At 40.0% G+C, this 26,481-nt stretch overlaps 1 protein-coding gene across 4 annotated transcripts in view; it reads right to left on the bottom strand.

The window, feature by feature from the left end:
* PRPF40B (pre-mRNA processing factor 40 homolog B) overlaps window positions 1–26,481 on the bottom strand; it is a 296,834-nt gene that overhangs the window by 33,143 nt on the left and 237,210 nt on the right. For all 4 annotated transcript variants that reach the window (XM_053708036.1, XM_053708037.1, XM_053708038.1 and 1 more), the window contains 3 exons: window positions 13,915–14,076; window positions 13,677–13,782; window positions 13,293–13,354 (listed from right to left, as the gene is read on the bottom strand). In XM_053708036.1, coding sequence (XP_053564011.1) covers window positions 13,293–13,354; window positions 13,677–13,782; window positions 13,915–14,076 — 330 coding nt within the window. The remainder of the gene's footprint in view (window positions 1–13,292; window positions 13,355–13,676; window positions 13,783–13,914; window positions 14,077–26,481) is intronic.

Below are 26,481 nucleotides of genomic sequence, written 5' to 3'. Positions count from 1 at the left end.
GATGAATCCTCTGACTGGGTTAAAGGGATAAACTAGTCAAAATTAAACTTTCATGATTCATGGTTAGAGCAGGCAATTTTAAACAACTTTCTAATTTACTCCTATTATCAGTTTTTTTTATTCTCTTGGTATCTTTAATTGAAAAAGCAAGAATGTAAGTGTAGCTGGCCTATTTTTGGTTCAGCACCTGGGTAGCGCTTGCTGATTGGAAAAATTAATAATAGGAGTAAATTAGAAAGTTGCTTAACCCCTTAAGGACCAAGGCCATTTTTCAGTTTCTTTCTCTTAAGGACCAGGGCTATTTTTACATTTCTGCGGTGTTTGTGTTTAGCTGTCATTTTCCTCTTACTCATTTACTGTACCCATACATATTATATACCGTTTTTCTCGCCCCTAAATGGACTTTCTAAAGATACCATTATTTTCATCATATCTTATAATTTACTATTAAAAATATTATAAAAATATGAGGAAAAAACACACTTTTATAACTTTGACCCCCAAAATCTGTTACACATCTACAACCACCAATAAACAACCATGCTAAATAGTTTCTAAATTTTGTCCTGAGTTTAGAAATACCCAATGTTTACATGTTCTTTGCTTTTTTTGCAAGTTATAGGGCAATAAATACAAGTAGCACTTTGCTATTTCAAAACCACTTTTTTTTTAAAATGAGCGCTAGTTACATTGGAACCCTGATATCTGTCAGGAATACCTGAATATCCCTTGACATGTATATATATTTTTTTAGAAGACATTCCAAAGTATTGATCTAGGCCCATTTTGGTATATTTCATGCCACCATTTCACCGCCAAATGCGATCAAATAAAAGAAATTGTTCACTTTTTCACAAATTTTTTCACAATCTTTAGGTTTCTCACAGAAATTATTTACAAAAAACTTGTGCAATTATGGCATAAATGGTTGTAAATGCTTCTCTGGGATCCCCTTTGTTCAGAAATAGCAGACTTATATGGCTTTGGCATTGCTTTTTGGTAATTAGAAGGCTGCTAAATGCCACTGCGCACCACACGTGTTTTATGCCCAGCAGTGAAGGGGTTAATTAGGGAGCATGCAGGGAGCTTGTAGAGTTAATTTTAGCTTTAGTGTAGTGTAGTAGACAACCCAAAGTATTGATCTAGGCCCATTTTGGTATATTTAATGCCACCATTTCACCACCAAATGCGATCAAATTTAAAAAAAAAACATTTTTTTCCAGCAATTTTAGGTTTCTCACTGAAATTATTTACAAACAGCTTGTGCAATTATGGCACAAATGGTTGTAAATGCTTCTCTGGGATCCCCTTTGTTCAGAAATAGCAGACATATATGGCTTTGGCGATGCTTTTTGGTAATTAGAAGGCTGCTAAATACCGCTGCACATCAAACGTGTATTATGTCTAGCAGTGAAGGGGGCTAATTAGGGATCTTCGTAGGGAGCTTGCAGGGTTAATTTTTGCTTTAGTGTAGAGATCAGCCTCCCACCTAACACATCAGACCCCCTGATCCCTCCCAAACAGCTCTGTTCCCTCCTCCACCCCACAATTGTCCCAGCCATCTTAAGTACTGGCAGAAAGTCTGCCAGTACTAAAATAAAATGTATCTTTTATTTTTTTTTATTATTTCTTTTAACATATTTATATATGCTGCTGTGTAGGATCCCCTTTAGCCCCAAACCTCCCTGATCCCCCCCCCCAAACAGCTCTCTAACCCTCTACATTATTGGGAGCCCATCTTGGGTACTGCAGCTGTCTGAAAGTACCCAGTTTACAAAAAAAAAAAATATTTTTTTATTCCCCCCCCCCCCACACCACTTTTCTGTAGTGTAGCTTCCCCCCAAGACTAAAACCCCCACCCCCTCCCCAGATCACTTTGATTATTTTGATTAAAGTTTTTATTCCCTCTCTCCTCTAAATTTAAACAAACTATGTTCCATAGTGTAATGGTTCCCCACCCCGGCTCCATCCCAGTGCACAGCGCGCCGCCCGTATCCAGGCATCACTGCAATAAACGGAAAGTGGCTGGAAGCGATCAGGATCGCTTCCAGCCGCTTTCAACCCAACGTCGTACAGGGTACGTCGCTGGTCTAGACCAGTTTGTGCAAGACGTACCCTGTACGACGTATGTCGTTAAGGGGTTAAAATTTCATGCTCTATCTGAATCATGAAAATTTAATTTGACTAGACTATCCCTTTAAGGACAAATTAGTCTTTTGAGACTATTCCATAGGCCTATTCCTACTTCTTGTCCGGAGGTACAAATGCTCCCTTACCACTAGTGAAATGTGAAAATATAGCATCTAGTTCTGGTCCAAACAGGGTATTACCTAGAAAGGGAAGATATACCAGTCTGCTCTTGGAAACTATATCCACAGACCATGACTTAAAACATAAGGTACGTCTGGTTATGACAACCTTACAGTGCTTTTAGCATTAGCACGCACCATTTCCACAAATGCATCACAAATAAAGCTTGTTAGCAATCTTAAGGAACATAACATGATCCTGGCTATTTTCCAATGATGTGTCTCCAGACACAAGCTCCAAGAGGGTTGTCCCATCAGACCAAAGTAGTTGCTGCCAAAAAAGTTACATTGACAGCCAGACAAAAGAATAAAGCCTGCCAATTGAAAGGAAAATCTATGAAAACCTTAAAGTGTCCTATCAATTGGGTCCTTGAAAGAGATACTATCCTCTAAAGTAACAGTAATTTGCATGGAAAAAGTGGAAAGTGCCCCATCCACTTTGGGGACTATCTCTCATACCTCCAGTTTCGAACAAAGCCTTGAAATTGGCAGATCAAATAAAGGGCACCGCAGGCAGTTGACACCAGTTTAGAGACTGTTTCAGGCACAGGAAAAGTAGAGGGCTGTTTCAGAGTAGGTTTAAAAAATATCTATCCTCTTTAGGGAAGACCCTTGTTGGTTAAGGGCCTGCAAAGGCCACAAGTGTGTGACGTGTTTAGCTGGAGAAGGCAAAGCAGCCATCAGCTCTGAGGTAGCAATGTGAATATATTCCTTGAATTTAGGGGATAGCTTGGTAGAGCCCCCAGAGTTTTAGCCTTGATGGGCAACAGACCACTGGCAATTAGCCAGCACAGCAAATTCCTGTCTAGGTTTAGATATAGATTTGTGACAAGTGATACACAGCTAAGCATTTCCTTACAAAATAAGCAGTATTATGAGGAACTTGTTGATCAGTAGATCTGCGACCAGTCTTCCAGCTGATGGTCGAGGGAGCTAAGCTGCAACCATTTGGGTATAGTAAGGCCATAGGGAGAATATGACAGTAGAATAAGGCACAAGTAAGAATTTATTATCTCCACTAGGGAGAAAGTTAAGGGCGGTTAGCAGAGTAAAAAGGCACACAGTATAACTGGTTAACTCCAGACAGGAGGCCATGTTCTGTGAAGTGGTGGACTTTAATTTCAGAATTCCCATGCTTTAAAAAGATTTGATTGGGAACTTAAACTTTGGGATTAACATACATTTTTGCCATGAATTTTTAAGTTTTTTTTTTATTGTAAAAGGTGTGTGTGTCTATTATATATATATATATATATATATATATATATATATATATATATATATATGTGTGTGGGTGTAAGTGTGTGATGTTTGTGTAGTATTTGTATGAGAATGTGTAGTGTATATGTGTAGTACAGGCATAGTTTACTTTATTACTCTGCAGATATTGCTCTTTCTACAAATTGAAGGTTTGTGGCAACTCTGTGTCGAGCAAGTCTATCAGTGCCATTTTCCCAACATATATATATATATATATATATATACAGTATCTCACAAAAGTGAGTACACCCCTCACATTTTTGAAAATATTTTATTATATCTTTTCATGTAACAACACTGAAGAAATGACACTTGTAAAGTAGTGAGTGTACAGCCTGTATAACAGTGTAAATTTGCTGCCCCCTCAAAATAACTCAACACACAGCCACTAATGTCTAAACCGTTAGCAACATAAGTGAGTACACTCCTAAGAGGAAATGTCCAAATTGGGCCCAATGTGTCAATATTTTTTGTGGCCACCATTATGTTCCAGCACTGCCTTAACCCTCTTGGACATGGAGTTCACCAGAGCTTCACAGGTTGCCACTGGAGTCCTTTTCCACTCCTCCATGATGACATCACAGAGCTGGTGAGTGTTAGAGACCTTGCGCTCCCCCACCTTCCGTTTGAGGACGCTCCACAGATGCTCAATAGGGTTCAGGTCTGGAGACATTCTTGGCCAGTCCATCACCTTTACCCTTAGCTTCTTTAGCAAGGCAGTGGTCATCTTGGAGGTGTTTGGTGTTTTTGGGGTCGTTATTATGTTGGAATACTGCCCTGCGGCCCAGTCTCCGAAGGAAGGGGATCATGCTCTGCTTCAGTATGTCACAGTACATGTTGGCATTCATGATTGCCTCAATGAACTGTAGCTCCCCAGTGCCGGCAGCACTCATGCAGGCCCAGACTATGATACTCCCACCACCATGCTTGACTGTAGGCAAGACACACTTGTCTTTGTACTCCTCACCTGGTTGCCGCCACACACGCTTGACACCATCTGAACCAAATAAGTTTATCTTGGTCTCATCGGACCACAGGACATGGTTCCAGTAATCCATGTCCTTAGTCTGCTTTTCTTCAGCAAACTGTTTGCTGGCTTTCTTGTGCATCATCTTTAGAAGAGATCTCCTTCTGGGATGACAGCCATGCAGACCAATTTGATGCAGTGTGTGGCGTATGGTCTGAACACTGACAGGCTGACCCCCCCACCCCTTCAACCTCTGCAGCAATGCTGGCAGCACTCATACGTATATTTCCAAAAGACAACCTCTGGATATGACGCTGAGCATGTACACTCAACTTCTTTGGTCGACCATAGCGAGGCCTGTTCTGAGTGGAACCTGTCCTTTGAAACTGCTGTATGGTCTTGCCCACTGTGCTGCAGCTCAGTTTCAGGGTGTTGGCAATCTTCTTATAGCCTAGGCCATCTTTATGTAGAGCAACAATTCTTTTTTTCAGATCCTCAGAGAGTTTTTTGCCATGAGGTGCTATGTTGAACTTCCAGTGACCAACATGAGAGAGTGTGAGAGCGATAACACCAAATTTAACACACCTGCTCCCCATTCACACCTGAGACCTTGTAACACTAACAAGTCACATGACACCGGGGACGGAAAATGGCTAATTGGGCCCAATTTGGACATTTCCACTTAGGGGTGTACTCACTTTTGTTGCCAACGGTTTAGACATTAATGGCTGTGTGTTATTTTGAGGGGACAGCAAATTTACACTGTTATGCAGGCTGTACACTCACTACTTTACATTGTAGCAAAGTGTAATTTCTTCAGTGTTGTCACATGAAAAGATATAATAAAATATTTACAAAAATGTGAGGGGTGTACTCCCTTTTGTGAGATACTGTATATACATATAAACACTTAATACACATGGCTACATATATACACAACTATATATACACACCACCAACAAAATTATTATGACTCACTCAGAAATGCTTGTGCAATGTTAAATGCCGACCGTGTATGCTGTCAGCAATTAGCGATGTCGGGAGGACATGATCCGCTACAGCGGATCATGTCTGCCCGGCAGTTAATAAATCGACCCCTTAGAGTGGTTTTGCGCTCTGTTCTCTTTCTTTTCACATGTTTAGTCGAGGGTTGTTCCAACATCTTTATTACTTTGGAGCAGCATTTCGTCACCCACAGTGTGTGTTTTACCTTTTTCAGTGAACTGCCTTATTGACTGCCGTATTACATTTTCTAACAGTTCTTAGTAAGTATTGCTTTAACCATCGGTCATGGATTATTTTATGACTGTTCTAAGTTTTATACTTATTAGTGGTGCTTGTATATGTGTTTTGATTGTGTTTTTTGAGCATGCAACAACTGCTTGTTTTTCACAAAATACAAAAAAGTAACTACTAGAGAACAGGTTCAGCTAATCATTTAAAATGTTAGTTACCTTTATTTAATTCTGAATGTCTCCAAAAATACTAAACTAATGCAATTAAAAATGTATTTCATCATTTGCAGTCACTGTGAGCCTCCACAAAACTGCCAAATTGCATAAAAAATTAGTTCACAAGTTCCAAGCACCTGAAACTGTGGGTATATATATATATATATATATATATATATTTATACACACACACATATATATATTTATACACACACACATCTATATATTTATACACACACACATCTATATATTTATACACACACACATATATATAAAATAACACACACACATATATACTAACACACACATATATATACACACACACATATATACACACACACACAAACACACACGTATATATACACACACACCTATATACTAACACACACATATATATATACACACACACGCAAACACACACATATATATATATATATACACACACACACACACATACATATATATACACACACACACAAACACACACATATATATACACACAAACACACATATATACTAACACACACATATATATATACACACACACGCAAACACACACATATATATACACACACACACACACACATATATATATATACACACACACATACATATATATACACACACGCACACACACACACATATATATATATATATATATATATATATATATATGTACATATAATAGCCCTTTGCAGTCAGACACCTTGGCATATACCATATTCCTTTTAACCTTTATTTTTTTCTTATCAGATAGTGTATATATGACTGTAACACTTTATTTTAATGTACTTGTGTTGTTCAGCACTTTACGCTCAGTCTTCAGTCACACTAACCCACACTAACTTTCAATTTGTAAGTAAGTAAGCTTGCAAGTTAGCACAATCGCTATCTTTAGCGCACCACTTGTAATCTAGCCCTTAATGTTTTAAAAACAAATTAACATCCTTTTTACTGCAACTATTTTTCAGTAGCCAAACTCCACCCTCCATGTGCCTTGTTTGTAGGAGCCAATGTGGGCTTTAAAGTACATACAGCAAGGCTAGTCTCTGTCATAAAATATAAAAACAGAATTTATGTTTACCTGATAAATTACTTTCTCCAACGGTGTGTCCGGTCCACGGCGTCATCCTTACTTGTGGGATATTCTCTTCCCCAACAGGAAATGGCAAAGAGCCCAGCAAAGCTGGTCACATGATCCCTCCTAGGCTCCGCCTACCCCAGTCATTCGACCGACGTTAAGGAGGAATATTTGCATAGGAGAAACCATATGGTACCGTGGTGACTGTAGTTAAAGAAAATAAATGATCAGACCTGATTAAAAAAAACCAGGGCGGGCCGTGGACCGGACACACACACCCGTTGGAGAAAGTAATTTATCAGGTAAACATAAATTCTGTTTTCTCCAACATAGGTGTGTCCGGTCCACGGCGTCATCCTTACTTGTGGGAACCAATACCAAAGCTTTAGGACACGGATGAAGGGAGGGAGCAAATCAGGTCACCTAAATGGAAGGCACCACGGCTTGCAAAACCTTTCTCCCAAAAATAGCCTCAGAAGAAGCAAAAGTATCAAACTTGTAAAATTTGGTAAAAGTGTGCAGTGAAGACCAAGTCGCTGCCCTACATATCTGATCAACAGAAGCCTCGTTCTTGAAGGGCCCATGTGGAAGCCACAGCCCTAGTGGAATGAGCCGTGATTCTTTCGGGAGGCTGCCGTCCGGCAGTCTCGTAAGCCAATCTGATGATGCTTTTAATCCAAAAAGAGAGAGAGGTAGAAGTTGCTTTTTGACCTCTCCTTTTACCGGAATAAACAACAAACAAGGAAGATGTTTGTCTAAAATCCTTTGTAGCATCTAAATAGAATTTTAGAGCGCGAACAACATCCAAATTGTGCAACAAACGTTCCTTCTTTGAAACTGGTTTCGGACACAGAGAAGGTACGATAATCTCCTGGTTAATGTTTTTGTTAGAAACAACTTTTGGAAGAAAACCAGGTTTAGTACGTAAAACCACCTTATCTGCATGGAACACCAGATAAGGAGGAGAACACTGCAGAGCAGATAATTCTGAAACTCTTCTAGCAGAAGAAATTGCAACTAAAAACAAAACTTTTCAAGATAATAACTTAATATCAACGGAATGTAAGGGTTCAAAACGGAACCCCCTGAAGAACTGAAAGAACTAAGTTGAGACTCCAAGGAGGAGTCAAAGGTTTGTAAACAGGCTTAATTCTAACCAGAGCCTGAACAAAGGCTTGAACATCTGGCACAGCTGCCAGCTTTTTGTGAAGTAACACAGACAAGGCAGAAATCTGTCCCTTCAGGGAACTAGCAGATAATCCTTTTTCCAATCCTTCTTGAAGGAAGGATAGAATCTTAGGAATCTTAACCTTGTCCCAAGGGAATCCTTTAGATTCACACCAACAGATATATTTTTTCCAAATTTTGTGGTAAATCTATCTAGTTACAGGCTTTCTGGCCTGAACAAGAGTATCGATAACAGAATCTGAGAACCCTCGCTTCGATAAGATCAAGCGTTCAATCTCCAAGCAGTCAGCTGGAGTGAAACCAGATTCGGATGTTCGAACGGACCCTGAACAAGAAGGTCTCGTCTCAAAGGTAGCTTCCAAGGTGGAGCCGATGACATATTCACCAGATCTGCATACCAAGTCCTGCGTGGCCACGCAGGAGCTATCAAGATCACCGACGCCCTCTCCTGATTGATCCTGGCTACCAGCCTGGGGATGAGAGGAAACGGCGGGAACACATAAGCTAGTTTGAAGGTCCAAGGTGCTACTAGTGCATCCACTAGAGCCGCCTTGGGATCCCTGGATCTGGACCCGTAGCAAGGAACTTTGAAGTTCTGACGAGAGGCCATCAGATCCATGTCTGGAATGCCCCACAGCTGAGTGACTTGGGCAAAGATTTCCGGATGGAGTTCCCACTCCCCCGGATGCAATGTCTGATGACTCAGAAAATCCGCTTCCCAATTTTCCACTCCTGGGATGTGGATAGCAGACAGGTGGCAGGAGTGAGACTCCGCCCATAGAATGATTTTGGTCACTTCTTCCATCGCTAGGGAACTCCTTGTTCCCCCCCGATGGTTGATGTACGCAACAGTTGTCATGTTGTCTGATTGAAACCGTATGAACTTGGCCCTCGCTAGCTGAGGCCAAGCCTTGAGAGCATTGAATATCGCTCTCAGTTCCAGAATATTTATCGGTAGAAGAGATTCTTCCCGAGACCAAAGACCCTGAGCTTTCAGGGATCCCCAGACCGCGCCCCAGCCCATCAGACTGGCGTCGGTCGTGACGATGACCCACTCCGGTCTGCGGAATGTCATCCCTTGTGACAGGTTGTCCAGGGACAGCCACCAACGGAGTGAGTCTCTGGTCCTCTGATTTACTTGTATCTTCGGAGACAAGTCTGTATAGTCCCCATTCCACTGACTGAGCATGCACAGTTGTAATGGTCTTAGATGAATGCGCGCAAAAGGAACTATGTCCATTGCCGCTACCATCAAACCGATCACTTCCATGCACTGCGCTATGGAAGGAAGAGGAACGGAATGAAGTATCCGACAAGAGTCTAGAAGTTTTGTTTTTCTGGCCTCTGTCAGAAAAAATCCTCATTTCTAAGGAGTCTATTATTGTTCCCAAGAAGGGAACCCTTGTTGACGGAGATAGAGAACTCTTTTCCACGTTCACTTTCCATCCGTGAGATCTGAGAAAGGCCAGGACAATGTCCGTGTGAGCCTTTGCTTGAGGAAGGGACGACGCTTGAATCAGAATGTCGTCCAAGTAAGGTACTACAGCAATGCCCCTTGGTCTTAGCACAGCTAGAAGGGACCCTAGTACCTTTGTGAAAATCCTTGGAGCAGTGGCTAATCCGAAAGGAAGCGCCACGAACTGGTAATGCTTGTCCAGGAATGCGAACCTTAGGAACCGATGATGTTCCTTGTGGATAGGAATATGTAGATACGCATCCTTTAAATCCACTGTGGTCATGAATTGACCTTCCTGGATGGAAGGAAGAATAGTTCGAATGGTTTCCATCTTGAACGATGGAACCTTGAGAAACTTGTTTAAGATCTTGAGATCTAAGATTGGTCTGAACGTTCCCTCTTTTTTGGGAACTATGAACAGATTGGAGTAGAACCCCATCCCTTGTTCTCTTAATGGAACAGGATGAATCACTCCCATTTTTAACAGGTCTTCTACACAATGTAAGAATGCCTGTCTTTTTATGTGGTCTGAAGACAACTGAGACCTGTAGAACCTCCCCCTTGGGGGAAGCCCCTTGAATTCCAGAAGATAACCTTGGGAGACTATTTCTAGCGCCCAAGGATCCAGAACATCTCTTGCCCAAGCCTGAGCGAAGAGAGAGAGTCTGCCCCCCACCAGATCCGGTCCCGGATCGGGGGCCAACATTTCATGCTGTCTTGGTAGCAGTGGCAGGTTTCTTGGCCTGCTTTCCCTTGTTCCAGCCTTGCATTGGTCTCCAAGCTGGCTTGGCTTGAGAAGTATTACCCTCTTGCTTAGAGGACGTAGCACTTTGGGCTGGTCCATTTCTACGAAAGGGACGAAAATTAGGTTTATTTTTTGCCTTGAAAGGCCGATCCTGAGGAAGGGCGTGGCCCTTACCCCCAGTGATATCAGAGATAATCTCTTTCAAGTCAGGGCCAAACAGCGTTTTCCCCTTGAAAGGAATGTTAAGTAGCTTGTTCTTGGAAGACGCATCAGCTGACCAAGATTTCAACCAAAGCGCTCTGCGCGCCACAATAGCAAACCCAGAATTCTTAGCCGCTAACCTAGCCAATTGCAAAGTGGCGTCTAGGGTGAAAGAATTAGCCAATTTGAGAGCATTGATTCTGTCCATAATCTCCTCATAAGGAGGAGAATCACTATCGACCGCCTTTATCAGCTCATCGAACCAGAAACATGCGGCTGTAGCTACAGGGACAATGCATGAAATTGGTTGTAGAAGGTAACCCTGCTGAACAAACATCTTTTTAAGTAAACCTTCTAATTTTTTATCCATAGGATCTTTGAAAGCACAACTATCCTCTATGGGTATAGTGGTGCGTTTGTTTAAAGTGGAAACCGCTCCCTCGACCTTGGGGACTGTCTGCCATAAGTCCTTTCTGGGGTCGACCATAGGAAACAATTTTTTAAATATGGGGGGAGGGACGAAAGGAATACCGGGCCTTTCCCATTCTTTATTAACAATGTCCGCCACCCGCTTGGGTATAGGGAAAAGCTTCTGGGAGCCCCGGGACCTCTAGGAACTTGTCCATTTTACATAGTTTCTCTGGGAAGACCAACTTGTCACAATCATCCAGAGTGGATAATACCTCCTTAAGCAGAATGCGGAGATGTTCCAACTTAAATTTAAACGTAATCACATCAGGTTCAGCTTGTTGAGAAATGTTCCCTGAATCAGTAATTTCTCCCTCAGACAAAACCTCCCTGGCCCCATCAGACTGGGTTAGGGGCCCTTCAGAACCATTATTATCAGCGTCGTCATGCTCTTCAGTATCTAAAACAGAGCAGTCGCGCTTACGCTGATAAGTGTTCATTTTGGCTAAAATGTTTTTGACAGAATTATCCATTACAGCCGTTAATTGTTGCATAGTAAGGAGTATTGGCGCGCTAGATGTACTAGGGGCCTCCTGAGTGGGCAAGACTCGTGTAGACGAAGGAGGGAATGATGCAGTACCATGCTTACTCCCCTCACTTGAGGAATCATCTTGGGCATCATTGTCATTGTCACATAAATCACATTTATTTAAATGAATGGGAATTCTGGCTTCCCCACATTCAGAACACAGTCTATCTGGTAGTTCAGACATGTTAAACAGGCATAAACTTGATAACAAAGTACAAAAAACGTTTTAAAATAAAACCGTTACTGTCACTTTAAATTTTAAACTGAACACACTTTATTACTGCAATTGCGAAAAAACATGAAGGAATTGTTCAAATTTTCACCACAGTGTCTTAAAGCCTTAAAAGTATTGCACACCAAATTTGGAAGCTTTAACCCTTAAAATAACGGAACCGGAGCCGTTTTTAACTTTAACCCCTTTACAGTCCCTGGTATCTGCTTTGCTGAGACCCAACCAAGCCCAAAGGGGAATACGATACCAAATGACGCCTTCAGAAAGTCTTTTCTAAGTATCAGAGCTCCTCTCACATGCGACTGCATGTCATGCCTCTCAAAAACAAGTGCGCAACACCGGCGCGAAAATGAGGCTCTGCCTATGATTTGGGAAAGCCCCTAAAGAATAAGGTGTCTAAAACAGTGCCTGCCGATATTATTATATCAAAATACCCAGAATAAATGATTCCTCAAGGCTAAATATGTGTTAATAATGAATCGATTTAGCCCAGAAAAAGTCTACAGTCTTAATAAGCCCTTGTGAAGCCCTTATTTACGATCTTAATAAACATGGCTTACCGGATCCCATAGGGAAAATGACAGCTTCCAGCATTACATCGTCTTGTTAGAATGTGTCATACCTCAAGCAGCAAGAGACTGCTCACTGTTCCCCCAACTGAAGTTAATTGCTCTCAACAGTCCTGTGTGGAACAGCCATGGATTTTAGTGACGGTTGCTAAAATCATTTTCCTCATACAAACAGAAATCTTCATCTCTTTTCTGTTTCTGAGTAAATAGTACATACCAGCACTATTTCAAAATAACAAACTCTTGATTGAATAATAAAAACTACAGTTAAACACTAAAAAACTCTAAGCCATCTCCGTGGAGATGTTGCCTGTACAACGGCAAAGAGAATGACTGGGGTAGGCGGAGCCTAGGAGGGATCATGTGACCAGCTTTGCTGGGCTCTTTGCCATTTCCTGTTGGGGAAGAGAATATCCCACAAGTAAGGATGACGCCGTGGACCGGACACACCTATGTTGGAGAAATTAATTATTTTTCAGTTGTTATCTGATAAAACCAATTAGGGACAGGTGTGTAGCAGAGTTAGCCTTGTGAAGTCAGCAGGTGCATTTCATGTTCTGAGAAATAGAAATGTCACAATTTTCAGTGATAAATTACATAAAAAGGGGGCAAAATAAATAATGACACTATAAAACAAAGCGGTTTAATTACACATAACTAAACATTTTATATACAAATCAAGGTGTTTACTGTCCCTTTAACATTGAGCAGTGAGGCAAACTAGCATGGTGCGTATGTCTATATGCATCTATATATGTATAAAATGTGATATGTTTTACAATAAAAGTCTTGGGTGTCGCCAATCACAATAAATGAAGCAGCTGCTCGGCACTCACAGATTTATGCCTTTTTTTCTTATTCTTCTTTTTCTGCCTCTTTGATTTCTTGGAACTGTGATCTGAAAAAAAAAAATGGTATTTGGTTTCTGTGTGTATCATTAGTAGTTTCCAGATCTGCCTACAAATGTAACAAGCGGATATTAGAGTGAAAAACTGACATGCTCCAATTTGTTAGCGCATGTAATTTTAGCACTAGTGAATACTATATGTTAACCTACACAACAGGATTAAACACATTTGGAAGCTGGGGAGCACTCATTCAGTGCTCGCAGTCACACAGCTGGGTTGTGTGCCTGACACTGCTAATTGGTTTTTTAACTGTGGAGATGACAGAGGCACAAAGGTGCAAGTGCTAATACCTGAACCACAGACATTTCTTACCTGAATCTGCAGAAGAAGAGATTTCAGACCCAGACTCTGAGTGATTTAGTTTTTTCCTTTTTTGTGGACGATACTGCTGGTGATTTTCGTCTTCTGTTTCAGAGCCCTATCAAGAAAATAAAACTTGTATAATCAATAACAGGCAAACATCCAATCCATGCAGCAAAGATAAGCTCTGCACAGACAAGGAAACCCACCTGTAATCAGGTAGAGAAGGTTCCGCTCCAATCAGACTCACCTTGTCTGCACCTGTATTGTCCCATCCTATAAACACATCTGCAGCTTTCTTCTTCCCTCTGTCTGCAGGACTTGGTGACTGGGAGTGAGATCTCTTGCGATGGTGCTTTTTGGATTTCTTTGAATGCTTCTTGCTCTTGGAGTGATGATGCTGTGATTCATTCTACACATGTAGAGTTTACAGTTATTGATTAAAGATATTTAAAGAGACAGTAAAGTCATAATTAAACCTTCATGGATTCATGGTATCCTTAGTTAAAAAGCATAACTAGGTAGGCTCAGGAGTAATAATGCACTACTGGGAGCTAGCTGCTGATTGGTAGCTGTACATATAAGTCTCTTGTCATTGGCTCACCAGCTTCCAGTAGTGCATTGCTGCTCCTTCAACAAAGTATACCAAGAGAATGAAGCAAAATTGTTAATTAAAAGTAAAATGGAAAGTGTTTTAAAATGAAATGCTCTATCTGAATCATGAAAGAAAAAAACATAATGTATGCTTACCTGGTAAATTCAGTTATTTCATGGTGGTGAGAGTCCACAATAAATTACTCCTGGGGATTACTCTTCATCAGCCTGACGAATAGCCAAACAAAAAAGGTAAGAAAAGAAATAAGAGCAAAAAAATAGGGACAGGGAAAAAAAGAAGTGCGCAAAAATAAACCAACACCAAAAAAAACAGGATAAGGCTTGTGGGCTCTCACAACCATGAAAGAAATTAATTTATCAGGAAAGCATAAATTATGTTTTCTTTCATACAGGTGGTGAGAGCCCACGACCCATTACTCCTGGGAACTAATACCCAAGCTGTGGAGTCCACGAGTAATGAGAAATAAGGGTGGGATAAAAAGAACATCTTTTTTCACAGTGAAACAAAATCTACAACCCAAATCGAACCCAAAGAATAAACAGGGTAATATGCAATAAAAATGACCAAGAGGCAAAATCAAAATTGGCCTGAGACAACTGTATGAAGGACGTCCTGCAAAAGGCGATCTTAGAAGAAGCAAAAAATATCAAATTGATAGAATTAAGAAAAAGTATACAAAAAAAAAACTAAGAAGCTACCTTGCTGTTAGAGGTCCTCTTTTTTTACTTCAACAGAAGCATCTATCTACAAACCCCGGGAAGTGGAAACTGATCTAGAAGAAAGAGCAGAAAACAGTATAGGAGAAGGCTGACCCACCTCCAAGTAAGCCTCATTAAACAAAAGTTTCAACCAAGAAGCCAAGGAAACGGCAGAAGCTTTCTGATACATCCTGGAACCAGAAAAGTGAACAGATAAACTAGAAGTTTGACTGTAATATAATACTTCAAGGCTCTTACAAAATTCAACATTATGAAGAAGACTCTCTGAAGAATTGTAGGATTAAGACATAAAGAAGCAACAACAATTTCCCAACTTACATAACCGAAGACCTAACCTTAGGAAGAAAGACAAATATAATCCGCAAAACTGCATTATCCTGAAGATAAGGAGACACATGAAAAAGCAGACAACTCAAAGACTCATTTAACAGAAGAAATGGCCAAAAGAAAACAAAACCTTCCAAGAAAGAGAAATTAGCTTAGGAACAGGTTAAATTCTAAACCAACTTGCAAAAATTGCAAAACCCATAGAATTCTAAAAGAATACCAGGAAAAAAAACATGATCTATACACCAGGAAATAAAGGCAGTCCAGACATAATGATAAATCATCCTAGTCACAGGTTTGCAGACCTGTATCAAAGTCTCAACAACTTCAATCACCATGCAATTAAGTTTAGAGGATCAAGATCCTGATGGAAGAGTGAACCTTAAAGGGACATGAAACCCAAAGTTTTTCTTTCATGATTCAGATAGAGAATACAATTTTAAACAGCTTTCTAATTTACTTCTATTATTTAATTTGTTTTATTCTCTTGGTATCATTTGTTGAAGGAGCAGCAATGCACTACTGGTTTCTAACTAAACACATGGGTGAGTCAATGACAATCAGATATATATGCAGCGACCAATCAGCAGCTAGAACCTAGATTCTCTGCTGCTCCTGAGCTTTCATAGATAAACCTTTTAGCAAAGAATAACAAGATAATGAAGCAAATTAAATAATAGAAGTAAATTGGAAAGTTGTTTAAAATCGTATTCTCTATCTGAATCATAAAAGAAAAATTTTGGGTTTCATGTCCCTTTAAGACAAAAGGTCCGAACACAGAGGAAAATACCTAGGAGGGCAACTGGACAGCTGAACCAGATCTGCATACCAGACCCTGTGAGGACAAACTAAAACAATCAGGTTACTGATCTAAGAAATTACTCTGGGAAGAAGAGCTAGAGGAGGAAAAACATAAGCCAGCCGAAACAACCATGAAGCTACCAAAGAAACCACAAACAACTCTGAATCTAAGAAGTTTATTATTCAATCGAAAACCCATCAGATCTGCCTCAAGGAGACCCCAACGATCCACTATCTGATAAAAAATATCCAGATAATTAGACCACTCCCCTGGATGCAGTGACTGACAACTGAGAAAAACTGCTTCCCAGTTGTTCACTCCTGGAACATGAACTGCAGAAAACCGGCAACAATTGGCTTCTGCCCATGAAAGAATTCAAGCCACATCCTTCATGGCTAGGGAACTAGGAGTTTCTCCCTGATGATTGATGTAAGCCATTGCTGTGACATTGTCAAACAGAGATATGACTCCCTTTTCAACAGAGGCCAAATCTTAATGTTATAGTACTACATGAAAATTGCATGTAGTACTATAACATTAATTATCAATGTCACCTCCTGAGGAAATCTGACCCCTTGTGCCCTCAGAGACCCCCAGATGGCCCCTCAATGTGAAAGACTTGCATCTGAAGAGGTCACAGTCCAAACAGGATGAGCAAAAGAATCCCCTGCATAATAAGCTCATGATGCAGCCACCCAGACAGGGTCTTACATGTCCTGTGATTTAGATAAATCTTTAAAAACAGAGTATGATCTCTGCACCATTACTGAAGTGAACAAAGATAAAAAGGCCTCAAGAAAAAAACAAGCAAACGGAAAAGCATCTGATGCAGCAAGCATAAGGTCAAATACCATCAAACAAAAGAGCAATTGAAAGAAACGAAAGAGACTGAAGATTTAGACAAGCTAACACTAGCTTCAACCTTCTTATATCTATCAAAGATGAATTAATGGAGACTGAATCTATATGAACTGTTTGGAAAATTAATTTTCCAACTATATTGATAAAGAAGCTACAGCGGTCTGTAAGGAGAGATTCTTCTAAATGAAAAAAACATAGCACAACCAAGATATCGACCAGGTAAGGAAACACCGTAATGCTCTGAATTCTGATCACTGACAAATGGGTTCCCAAAACTTTAATAAATACATATTCTGGTAGCTGAAAGTGCTTGTCTAGAAAGGCAAACCTTACAAATAAATAATGTTCCCTGAATAAGAAACATGAAGATAAACATCCTTAAATTCTAATGTGGATATAAACTGACCTAAACTGAAGACAGAATTGTCCAAATAGTTTCTATTTTGAGAATAGGAACTCTGGCAAACTTTTTCAGATCTTAAATAGCCAAAAAACGGGTTTCTTCCCTCTTGGGAAGTATAAGAGGTTTGAATAAAATTCAATCCCCTGTTCCAAAAAAGAAACAGGAACAATCACTCCCATAGATTCTCGATCCAAAAAGTCCTGAGCCTTCACATGATTTTAAGGAACATAGGACAGAATATCCTTCCTATAAGAGGCCTAAATTCTGAACCTATTTGATAACCCTGAGAAAATATACTGCAAACCCAGGGATCCTGAACAAGGCATAACCTGCCCCAACCAAAACTTCTGGATCTGGGGACTTTTTAGACTTGATCCAGATCAATCTAGGCTTCCAGGCAAAGCCAAAGGAACCTTGTCTCCTAGAAATAAACTCAATGATGTCAAAAACAGAAAGACAAAGAAAGCATTAGCACATTTAAGCAATTCCAAAAGGCTAAAAAAAAACCTGATTGATTGAGCCACATGGAAAAAGCAACAGCCATACCAGCAATAAAAACTGCTGGCCTAAAATATAACCTGCTTGCTGAAAAAAAACATCCTATGGAGGGATTCTAACTTCCAATCTAACGGGTCTAAAAATGAAGAAATATCTTCCAAAAAGGATAAAAGTACACTTGGCCAAATGTAGAAAAGGCCCCATCAACATTAGGAACAGTTTCCTAAAGTTCAATATTAGATGCCGGCAAAGGATACATTTGATAAAACTTTGCTGAAGGATTAAAAAGTTTACCTGTCTTAGGAAAATTAACAATAGGAATATAAATTAAGTCTAAACAGACTTAGGGGTATATTTATTAATGTGCAAGCGGACATGATACGATGTAGCATACGCTGTCGACATTTATCATTGCAGCAGTAGTTTTTGTGAACTGCTTGTGCAACGCAGCCCCCTGCAGATTCGCAGAAAATTGGCCGCGCTAGCGTCAATCAACCCGATCGTATTTAATCGGGCTGATTTCTGTCCGCGGCCTCAGAGCAGCCGGACAAGTTATGGAGCAGCGGTCTTTAGACCACTGCTTCAGAACTTCTGTTTCCGGCGAGCCTGAAGGTCTACATTTATTCCTCTTAGTTCTATGTTCAAATATCACCCTTTCACACATGATGGTAAATAACGCTATAACGATTAATAGTAAGTTTAAGTATGAATCAACTTAAGCTATATATATATATATATAAGGTATAGACAGATAAAAATTGAAATGTGAATGGGTGCATTTACATTTTAAATTGAAGCATTTTTACAAAATACTTCCATTGGCAAAAATACTTCTAGTAAAAGTTATTACTGATGGGGGCGGAGCCGGCCGTCGTGTGGAATGGCCGCACATTAGAGTGAGCTCCGAATGCCGATGCCCATATCTGTCTGAATAGTAGGATAATCAGCATCCCATAACCAATGTCCTACCTCTAACTGCGCACAGAACAAGTACCGATTCCGGTATTGACCGATAAAGCCAGCTGCGCCCGACATTCAGACACGCTCCGTGTTGAGGCCTACATTCCGGACGCCATCTTTACAGCCTAAACAGTGAGTAACACGGAGCCGCCTGTACACAGAACACAGACGGTACATATACTGATAATGGCTGTTAGTCGCATATATCACTCAGTTTGGGGACTGGTGTAACTTTTGACAATTCACAACTGGCAAGTACACTAAGAGGAAGCTGCGCAGTTATACTTCTGCTATAAGGCCAGGACTTACTAGGCTATCAATGTGAGACTGGGCAATTGAAATCACAGGGCAAAGGGAAAACGAAAAACATGCCAACATTTTTATTTCACATATAAATGTGAACCTGCCAACTCCAATCCCTATATGTTTTAGGTGATATACAATAAAGGATCTTTTGTAGCGCAGATGTCACCTCACTCACTATAAAGGCAGAAACATACTTTATCACACCAAAAGACGGTTATACATATAACATTGTCCTGGCAATAAGAGGAGCTGTGCATCCTAGGACAGCACGCAGTTGCTGCGAACTCCCTGACAACTCCAGGATAGCAAACTATCACAATCTACACTGCAGTTATGTCACCAAAAAAACTTCTAAAAACAGGAAAGGAGACTAGGAAATCAGCAGTAAGTCGGCCAACTGTTAGCTCCTTTTTTAAATTATCAGACAGCATGCAACCCGCTACACCTGACCCCATCAAGCCACAGCAAGCTGAGGTGTCTCCATCAGGCAGTGAGGAAAGTGACACAGAAGAATCTATCCAAATCTCCAAGACTTTTCTAGCCTCAATCCCATCTAAAAGTGATCTGGATGACATAATAGTTAAAGTACGAGAATGCATCAAAGAAGAAATGGCTGGTCTGTAGAGGGATATTACAGAAATTGGTAATCGTGTTGAGGTGCTGGAGGAGGATAATGACTTTAACCAAAATGAGATATCTATCTTGCAGACCACAGCCCAATCCCATGACCTTCAGATTACACAGTTACAAGATAGTTAGAAGACCTGGAGAACAGGGAACGCCGCCAAAACCTCAGAATTAGAGGGATTCCAGAGTCAGTCCTGCCAAATACCATCCCTGAGTTTCTCAAAGGTCTCTTTTGTTTCCTACTGGGGCCTTCATCAACCATGGACTTATCTATGGACAGAGCTCACAGGGCTCTCCGACCAAAACCCCCAGACCAAGCGCCTCCACGCGACATAGTCTTAAAACTTAAAGAATACCAAACCAAAGAAGAAATTCTTAAAGCTGCCAGACGTCTTAAAGACATCTCCTTTCAAAATTACCGCTTGCAAATCTTTGCGGATATAGCACCCCGCACTCTTCAGAGACGGAGAGAATTTCAACCATTGACATCCATGCTCAGAGCAAAGGAGATTCCTTATCGTTGGGGTTTCCCCTGTTTCCTGAACATCATTTATAAAGGCACGAAACACATATGTAAGACCCCAGACGACATCTCAGATACTTGTGCCGCCTTGGAACTGACTCCTCCATCTGCCACAGCTACAGAAGAGGCTTCTGATCTTACTGCCAGCCTCAACCCAACAAAACCACCCAGATCACAGTGGCAGCAACACAAGAATAAGAAAACTAAGAAGGTGCAAGACTCCCCACAGAACAGTATTACTTGAGAGATCCAGCTCATCAGATGGGTGAGATAATTCTATTTCTAGCTCAGGGGGAGAAAAGTGATGAACGTTTAACCCTCCTTTACACCCGGGCCCTGCAATGATTGAGACTGAACTAATTATATATTTATTGCAATACGGCCCTACTTTGATTGTCAGTTTAAATTTAAATTTGAAAATTTGTCCTCTAAATGTTTAATTATTGAATTTATAATGGGATAGGCTATTCTTCCCTATTGTGTGTGTGACATTTAATGTCAAATTGTTTGTTTGAATTTCTGTTATTGTTTTATTGTTTGCTTGTTAGTTATCTTTCTCAACCACAGATAGTTGCCGCACAGTTCAAGACCAGGTATGTTATTGACACAATAATGTCTGAAATATCTCTATGCATATATGTTTATGATAAGCTTAGAAATTATAGACTCCCAGTTCTACCCAGTACACATCAACCTCTAACTTAGTGTAAATAATGACAGCTCAGAAACAGATTAGATTCATGACACAAAATGTCAGAGGATTTAATAACCCACATAAGAGACGAGTTGCTTTTGCTGATATTGTCCATAAGCAAATTGGTATTTTGTTCTTACAGGAGACGCATTACTTAAAAAATCAAGAGCCTAAATTTTTCACAACCTCCTACCCCATACATTATCATAGTAGCCACTCAGACAAAAAGATCTCCGGGGTTAGCATTTTAATCCACAAGTCTTTAGCATTCCATGTACAGCATGTAGAAAAGGATAATGAAGGGAGATTTTTGGCTATACTGGGTTTACTGTATGGCAATGCTATTACACTAGTCAACATTTATTCTCCCAATACCCGACAGGCATCCTTTATCCGCAAGGTTTCCAATGACATTTTAGCTTTCTACAAGGGGTCATTAATTATAGGCGGGGACTTTAACACGCCATTGAACCCACTATTAGATAGCTCCACTAAACAATCCCAACTCTCGAAAAAAGCACTTAAATCTATTAAAGATGACCTGACACTCCTAGGAGTACATGATCCATGGCGTATCCAACACCCCAGGGGGAGAGATTTTACCTTTTATTCTGCGTCCAAAAGCTCCCATTCACGCATCGATTATATCCTCATAGACCACATAGCTATCACATCAGTCATACACACTGATATCTGCCCTACTGCCTGGTCAGACCATTCAGCGGTCATCTACACCACTCACTGGACATCCCTTCCTTTCAAACCTTACCAATGGCGCTTTGATGATACCTTACTCAATGACACCCTTATCCTGCAACAAATAGAAACATCAATAAGTGAGTACTTTACAATTAATCATACCCCAGACATAGCCCCATGTACCATCTGGGAAGCCCATAAGTGCTTCATCAGAGGCGAGTTGATAAAGATTAAGGCGACACAATCCAAAAATCATAGAATGCATCACCAAGCCCTTACAGACAAATTTCAGCAGCTTGACAGGTCCTACAAACAGAATCCCCATGCCGAATCACTGAAGTCTCAAAGAGAACAGGCTAAAAATAAATTGACAACATTCTTGGAACACTCAGCCCATACACAGGCTATGAGGTTAAAACAGAGATTTTTTATTGAAGGTAATAAACCTGGCAGGCTATTAGCCAGAGCGCTTAAAGTTAGGCAAGCGACCCATTATATCAGCGCGCTACAAGACTCAAATAGGGAAAACACTGTAGAATCCCATAGAATAGCTGAAATATTTAGAGATTATTATTCTACTCTTTACAATTTGATTCCTAACAGAAATTTAGAGGAACATAAGACACACTGCCTCCGATACTTAGAGCGAGTGACTGTGCCATCTATCCCACCTGACGATCTAGAATCCCTTACCTTACCAATCAGCTCCGAAGAGATTAGCGTAGCTATACACTCCCTAAAGATAGGAAAGAGTCCAGGCCCAGATGGGCTGACAAGCTCCTACTATAAAAAGTTTAAGCATCTATTAAGCAATTGCTCACAGTCTTTAACCCGGTAGATCAAATAACTACGTTCCCACCCTCTATGCTTGAAGCGATAGTAACGGTCATACCAAAGCCAGGTAAAGATCCTACAGCCCCTTCCAACTACCGCCCAATCTCGCTTCTAAATGTAGACGTGAAGATCTATGCAAAGATCTTAGCTACTAGGCTTAATAAATTACTACCCTTGCTTATCCACCCAGACCAGGTGGGTTTTGTACCGCAGAGGGAGGCAAAGGATAACACCGTAAAGGTCCTTCATTTAATACAATATGCTATAAATCATGACATACCCTCCGTTTTACTCTCGACTGACGCTGAGAAAGCTTTTGACAGACTGGATTGGACTTTTTTAAATTTGACTTTAAAGAAATTCGGCCTCCCTGACAGTTTTATCTCAAAAATATTTGCCCTTTACTCAAAACCGACAGCTAAAGTTAAGGTAAATGGGATACTTTCTACCCCATTTCCAATTTTAAACGGCACTAGACAGGGCTGCCCGTTATCCCCTCTATTATTTGTTTTATCCATGGAAATCCTGGCAATAACATTACGAAATGACCCCAACATTCACGGACTCACTATAAAATCCACTCCTCATAAGCTTGCGCTATACGCTAATGACTTGTTGTTAATTTTAACACGCCCAAATACTTCTCTCTCTGCGGTGCGGAACTCCCTGGAAACATTTGGCCAATGTTCCAATTATTCGGTAAACCAAAATAAATCAGAGATTCTCCCCATCAACTTAAATAATACAGATATACAAAAACTTAGGTCACAAGTACCTTACCAAATACAACAATCTGCTTTAAAATATTTAGGCATTTATCTTACAGATGATAAACAGAAGTTAATCGACCTAAACTATGAAGCCTTAATGTCCAAGGTTTGCGATGATACCTCCCTTTGGTTACATAAACAAATATCCTGGCTTGGTAGAATCGGAGTAACCAAAATGACTATCCTCCCTAAAATACTTTATATGTTCCAGACTCTCCCCATACCCCTCCCGGAAACGTATATTTCCAGACTGCAGAAGGTGCTAAACTCCTATATCTGGAGAAAGCGTCCTCCCAGAGTGGCTAGATCTACCCTCTACTTACCAAAAAAATTTGGAGGTTTGGGGGTCCCAGACCTATCCAGATACCGTAATGCAATATTTTTAAGAAGAGTAATAGATTGGTGCACACTCCCCATGAATCATAATAGACTCTGGGTGAGACTGGAACATGACCTCACCAACTCAGCACAGTTAGGGACATACTGTTGGCAACCTAAGGGAAACCAACCTTCGCTAGTTAAAGATTATCCAATCATAAAAGAAACACTTGATACTTGGTTTAACGTACTACATAAATATCCACATATATCCACGATCCCTTCCCCCTTGACAACTGTGTTGTCTAATTCCGACTTTCCTATAGGGATACCATTGACACCGAAATTACCGGGTGGACTGGATGACCTGCTCCCATTATACTCCCTACTTGAAGAGGGTAAATTGATCTCAAAACAACACCTAGAGGAATTAGAGGTCACACAATTCACACCCTGGTTCAGATACCTTCAACTCAGACACTTTGTTGACTCTCACAAGCTCAAACAACAAATTACAAGGGAGCTTACCACACTTGAGAAACTTTGCATTCAAGACTCCCCACAGATACACACCATCTCCCTCCTATATCAACTCCTAATCACCCCTCCCAAGACTTTACACACCTCAACAGTCAATTCCTGGCATAAAGAACTCCCTTGCACTCTTACAGAGCAAGAATGGCTAAAAATCTTTCAGAACACAGCTAGATCCGCACATTCATCAGCCCTACTGGAAACAAATTATAAATTCCTGCTCCGCTGGTATATTACTCCCCACAGGTTGAAATTTATGTTTCCCGAAGCATCTGATAGATGTTGGAGAAAATGTGCAGGAAAAGGAACCCCTTTTCACATATGGTGGGAGTGCCCCAAAATAGCAAATTACTGGAAGAGTATTAACTCAGAGATGAGTAAAATGCTAAATTGTAATATTCCATTAGACCCTATGGTATACCTGTTTCATACAATTCCCAAATTCCCCTTCAAACAATACATGTCACTTTTCCAATTAGCCATATGTAGTGCGAAGCAAGTCATCCCTAGGCTTTGGAAATCAGATACAGAACCCACAGTAGCTATGTGGGCAGCGCAGATGAAAACTAACTTATCGCTAGAAAGATTCTATTATTACACAGTAGGTAGATTAGATTACTATGCAGAAATGATGTTCTTCTGGGACTCCTACAATCATCCTAGAGCCGGGGAGAGGGGAGACCTGCAGGAGTAGGATTATGTGCTAGTGTAATGCAAATGCAAAACAGCAAAGTATCTACCCACGTTGAAATCAATTTTGCAGACTTAACTGTCTCACTGTTAAAGACAAGAAAACTGTAGATAAACAATCTTGTAAGAAACATGTTGATGTTGTAACTTGAGTTTGATAGCCTCTGACTGTCTATTAATGTTGTTTTGTGGTGACATACCTAGATGTCACAAACAAATCTGGGATATTTGAACTTTGGAAGCTAGGGACAAACTGATGGACTTGAACAGTAATGCAAATATAAAAAAGCCATAATTTTATATTCTGTGGAAATTCTTGGAATGTTTTGAAAATTTCTGGTTGTTTGTAATTTTCTTTTGTTTCTTTGTTGTTGTATAATTTTTTGAAACACCTAAATAAAGAAAAGATTAAACTAAAAGTTATTACTGATTTAGTGCAACACACACATATGCTATGTGTGACTAGAGGATCAGGGTATAAACATGCCTGCTCAGAAAGCTGGGGGCGATGTGTATTTGTGTCATACAAGCCACTGCTTATTCTCTGAGAAGCTGAGGTGTTTGAATGCTGGTGCACAGGGCACTCACAGCATATATGCGTATGCCTCTGAAATACAGTAATAACTTTTACAAGAAACCATCGGCTAGATTACGAGTTTTGCTTTTTAGCTAGTATTTTATTATTTATTATTATTATTAAAAGGTTTTAGCTTTTTTAAGGGTGTATTGGGTGGGTTTTATTTTTAGGTTAGGGACTTTGGGCCTGCAAAAGAGCTAACTGCCCTTTTAAGGGCAATGCCCATCCAAATGCCCTTTTCAGGGCAATGTGGAGCTTATTTTTTTTTAGATAGTATTTTATTTGGGGGGTTGGTTGTGTGGGTGGTGGGTTTTACATATTTTTTTTTTTAAAGGTAAAAGAGCTGATTACTTTGGGGCAATGCCCCACAAAAGGCCCTTTTAATGGCTATTGGTAGTTTAGGTTTTTTTTTTTTGGGGGGGGGGGGGCTTTTTATTTTAATAGGACTATTAGATTAGGTGTAATTAGTTTAAATTTCTGTAATTTGTTTATTATTTTCTGTAATTTAGTGGGGGTTTTATTTGTACTTTAGCTAATTTAATTTAATTTATTTAATTGTTTTTAATTTATGTAATTTATTTAATTATAGTGTAGTGTTAGGTGTTAGTGTAACTTAGGTTAGGTTTTATTTTACAGGTAAATTTGTATTTATTTTAGCTAGGTAGTTATTAAATAGTTAATAACTATTCTACCTAGTTAAAATAAATACAAACTTGCCTGTAAAATAAAAATAAACCCTAAGATAGCTACAATGTAACTATTAGTTATATTGTAGCTAGCTTAGGGTTTATTTTACAGGTAAGTATTTAGTTTTAAATAGGAATAATGTAGTTAATGATAGGAATATTTATTTAGATTTAAATTATATTTAAGTTAGTGGGTGTTAGGTTTAGGGGTTAATAACTTTAATATAGTGGCGGCGACGTTGGGGGTGGCAGATTAGGGGTTAATAAATGTAGGTAGGTGGTGGCGATGTTAGGACCGGCAGATTAGGGGTTAATAATATTTAACTAATGTTTGCGAGGCGGGAGTGCGGTGGTTTAGGGGTTAATATGTTTA

The sequence above is a fragment of the Bombina bombina genome, chromosome 3 (assembly GCF_027579735.1).
Source record: "Bombina bombina isolate aBomBom1 chromosome 3, aBomBom1.pri, whole genome shotgun sequence".
Taxonomy (NCBI): Eukaryota; Metazoa; Chordata; class Amphibia; order Anura; family Bombinatoridae; genus Bombina; species Bombina bombina.
Note: the sequence above shows the minus strand (reverse complement) of the source record. Positions and strands in the feature narration are given on the sequence as shown.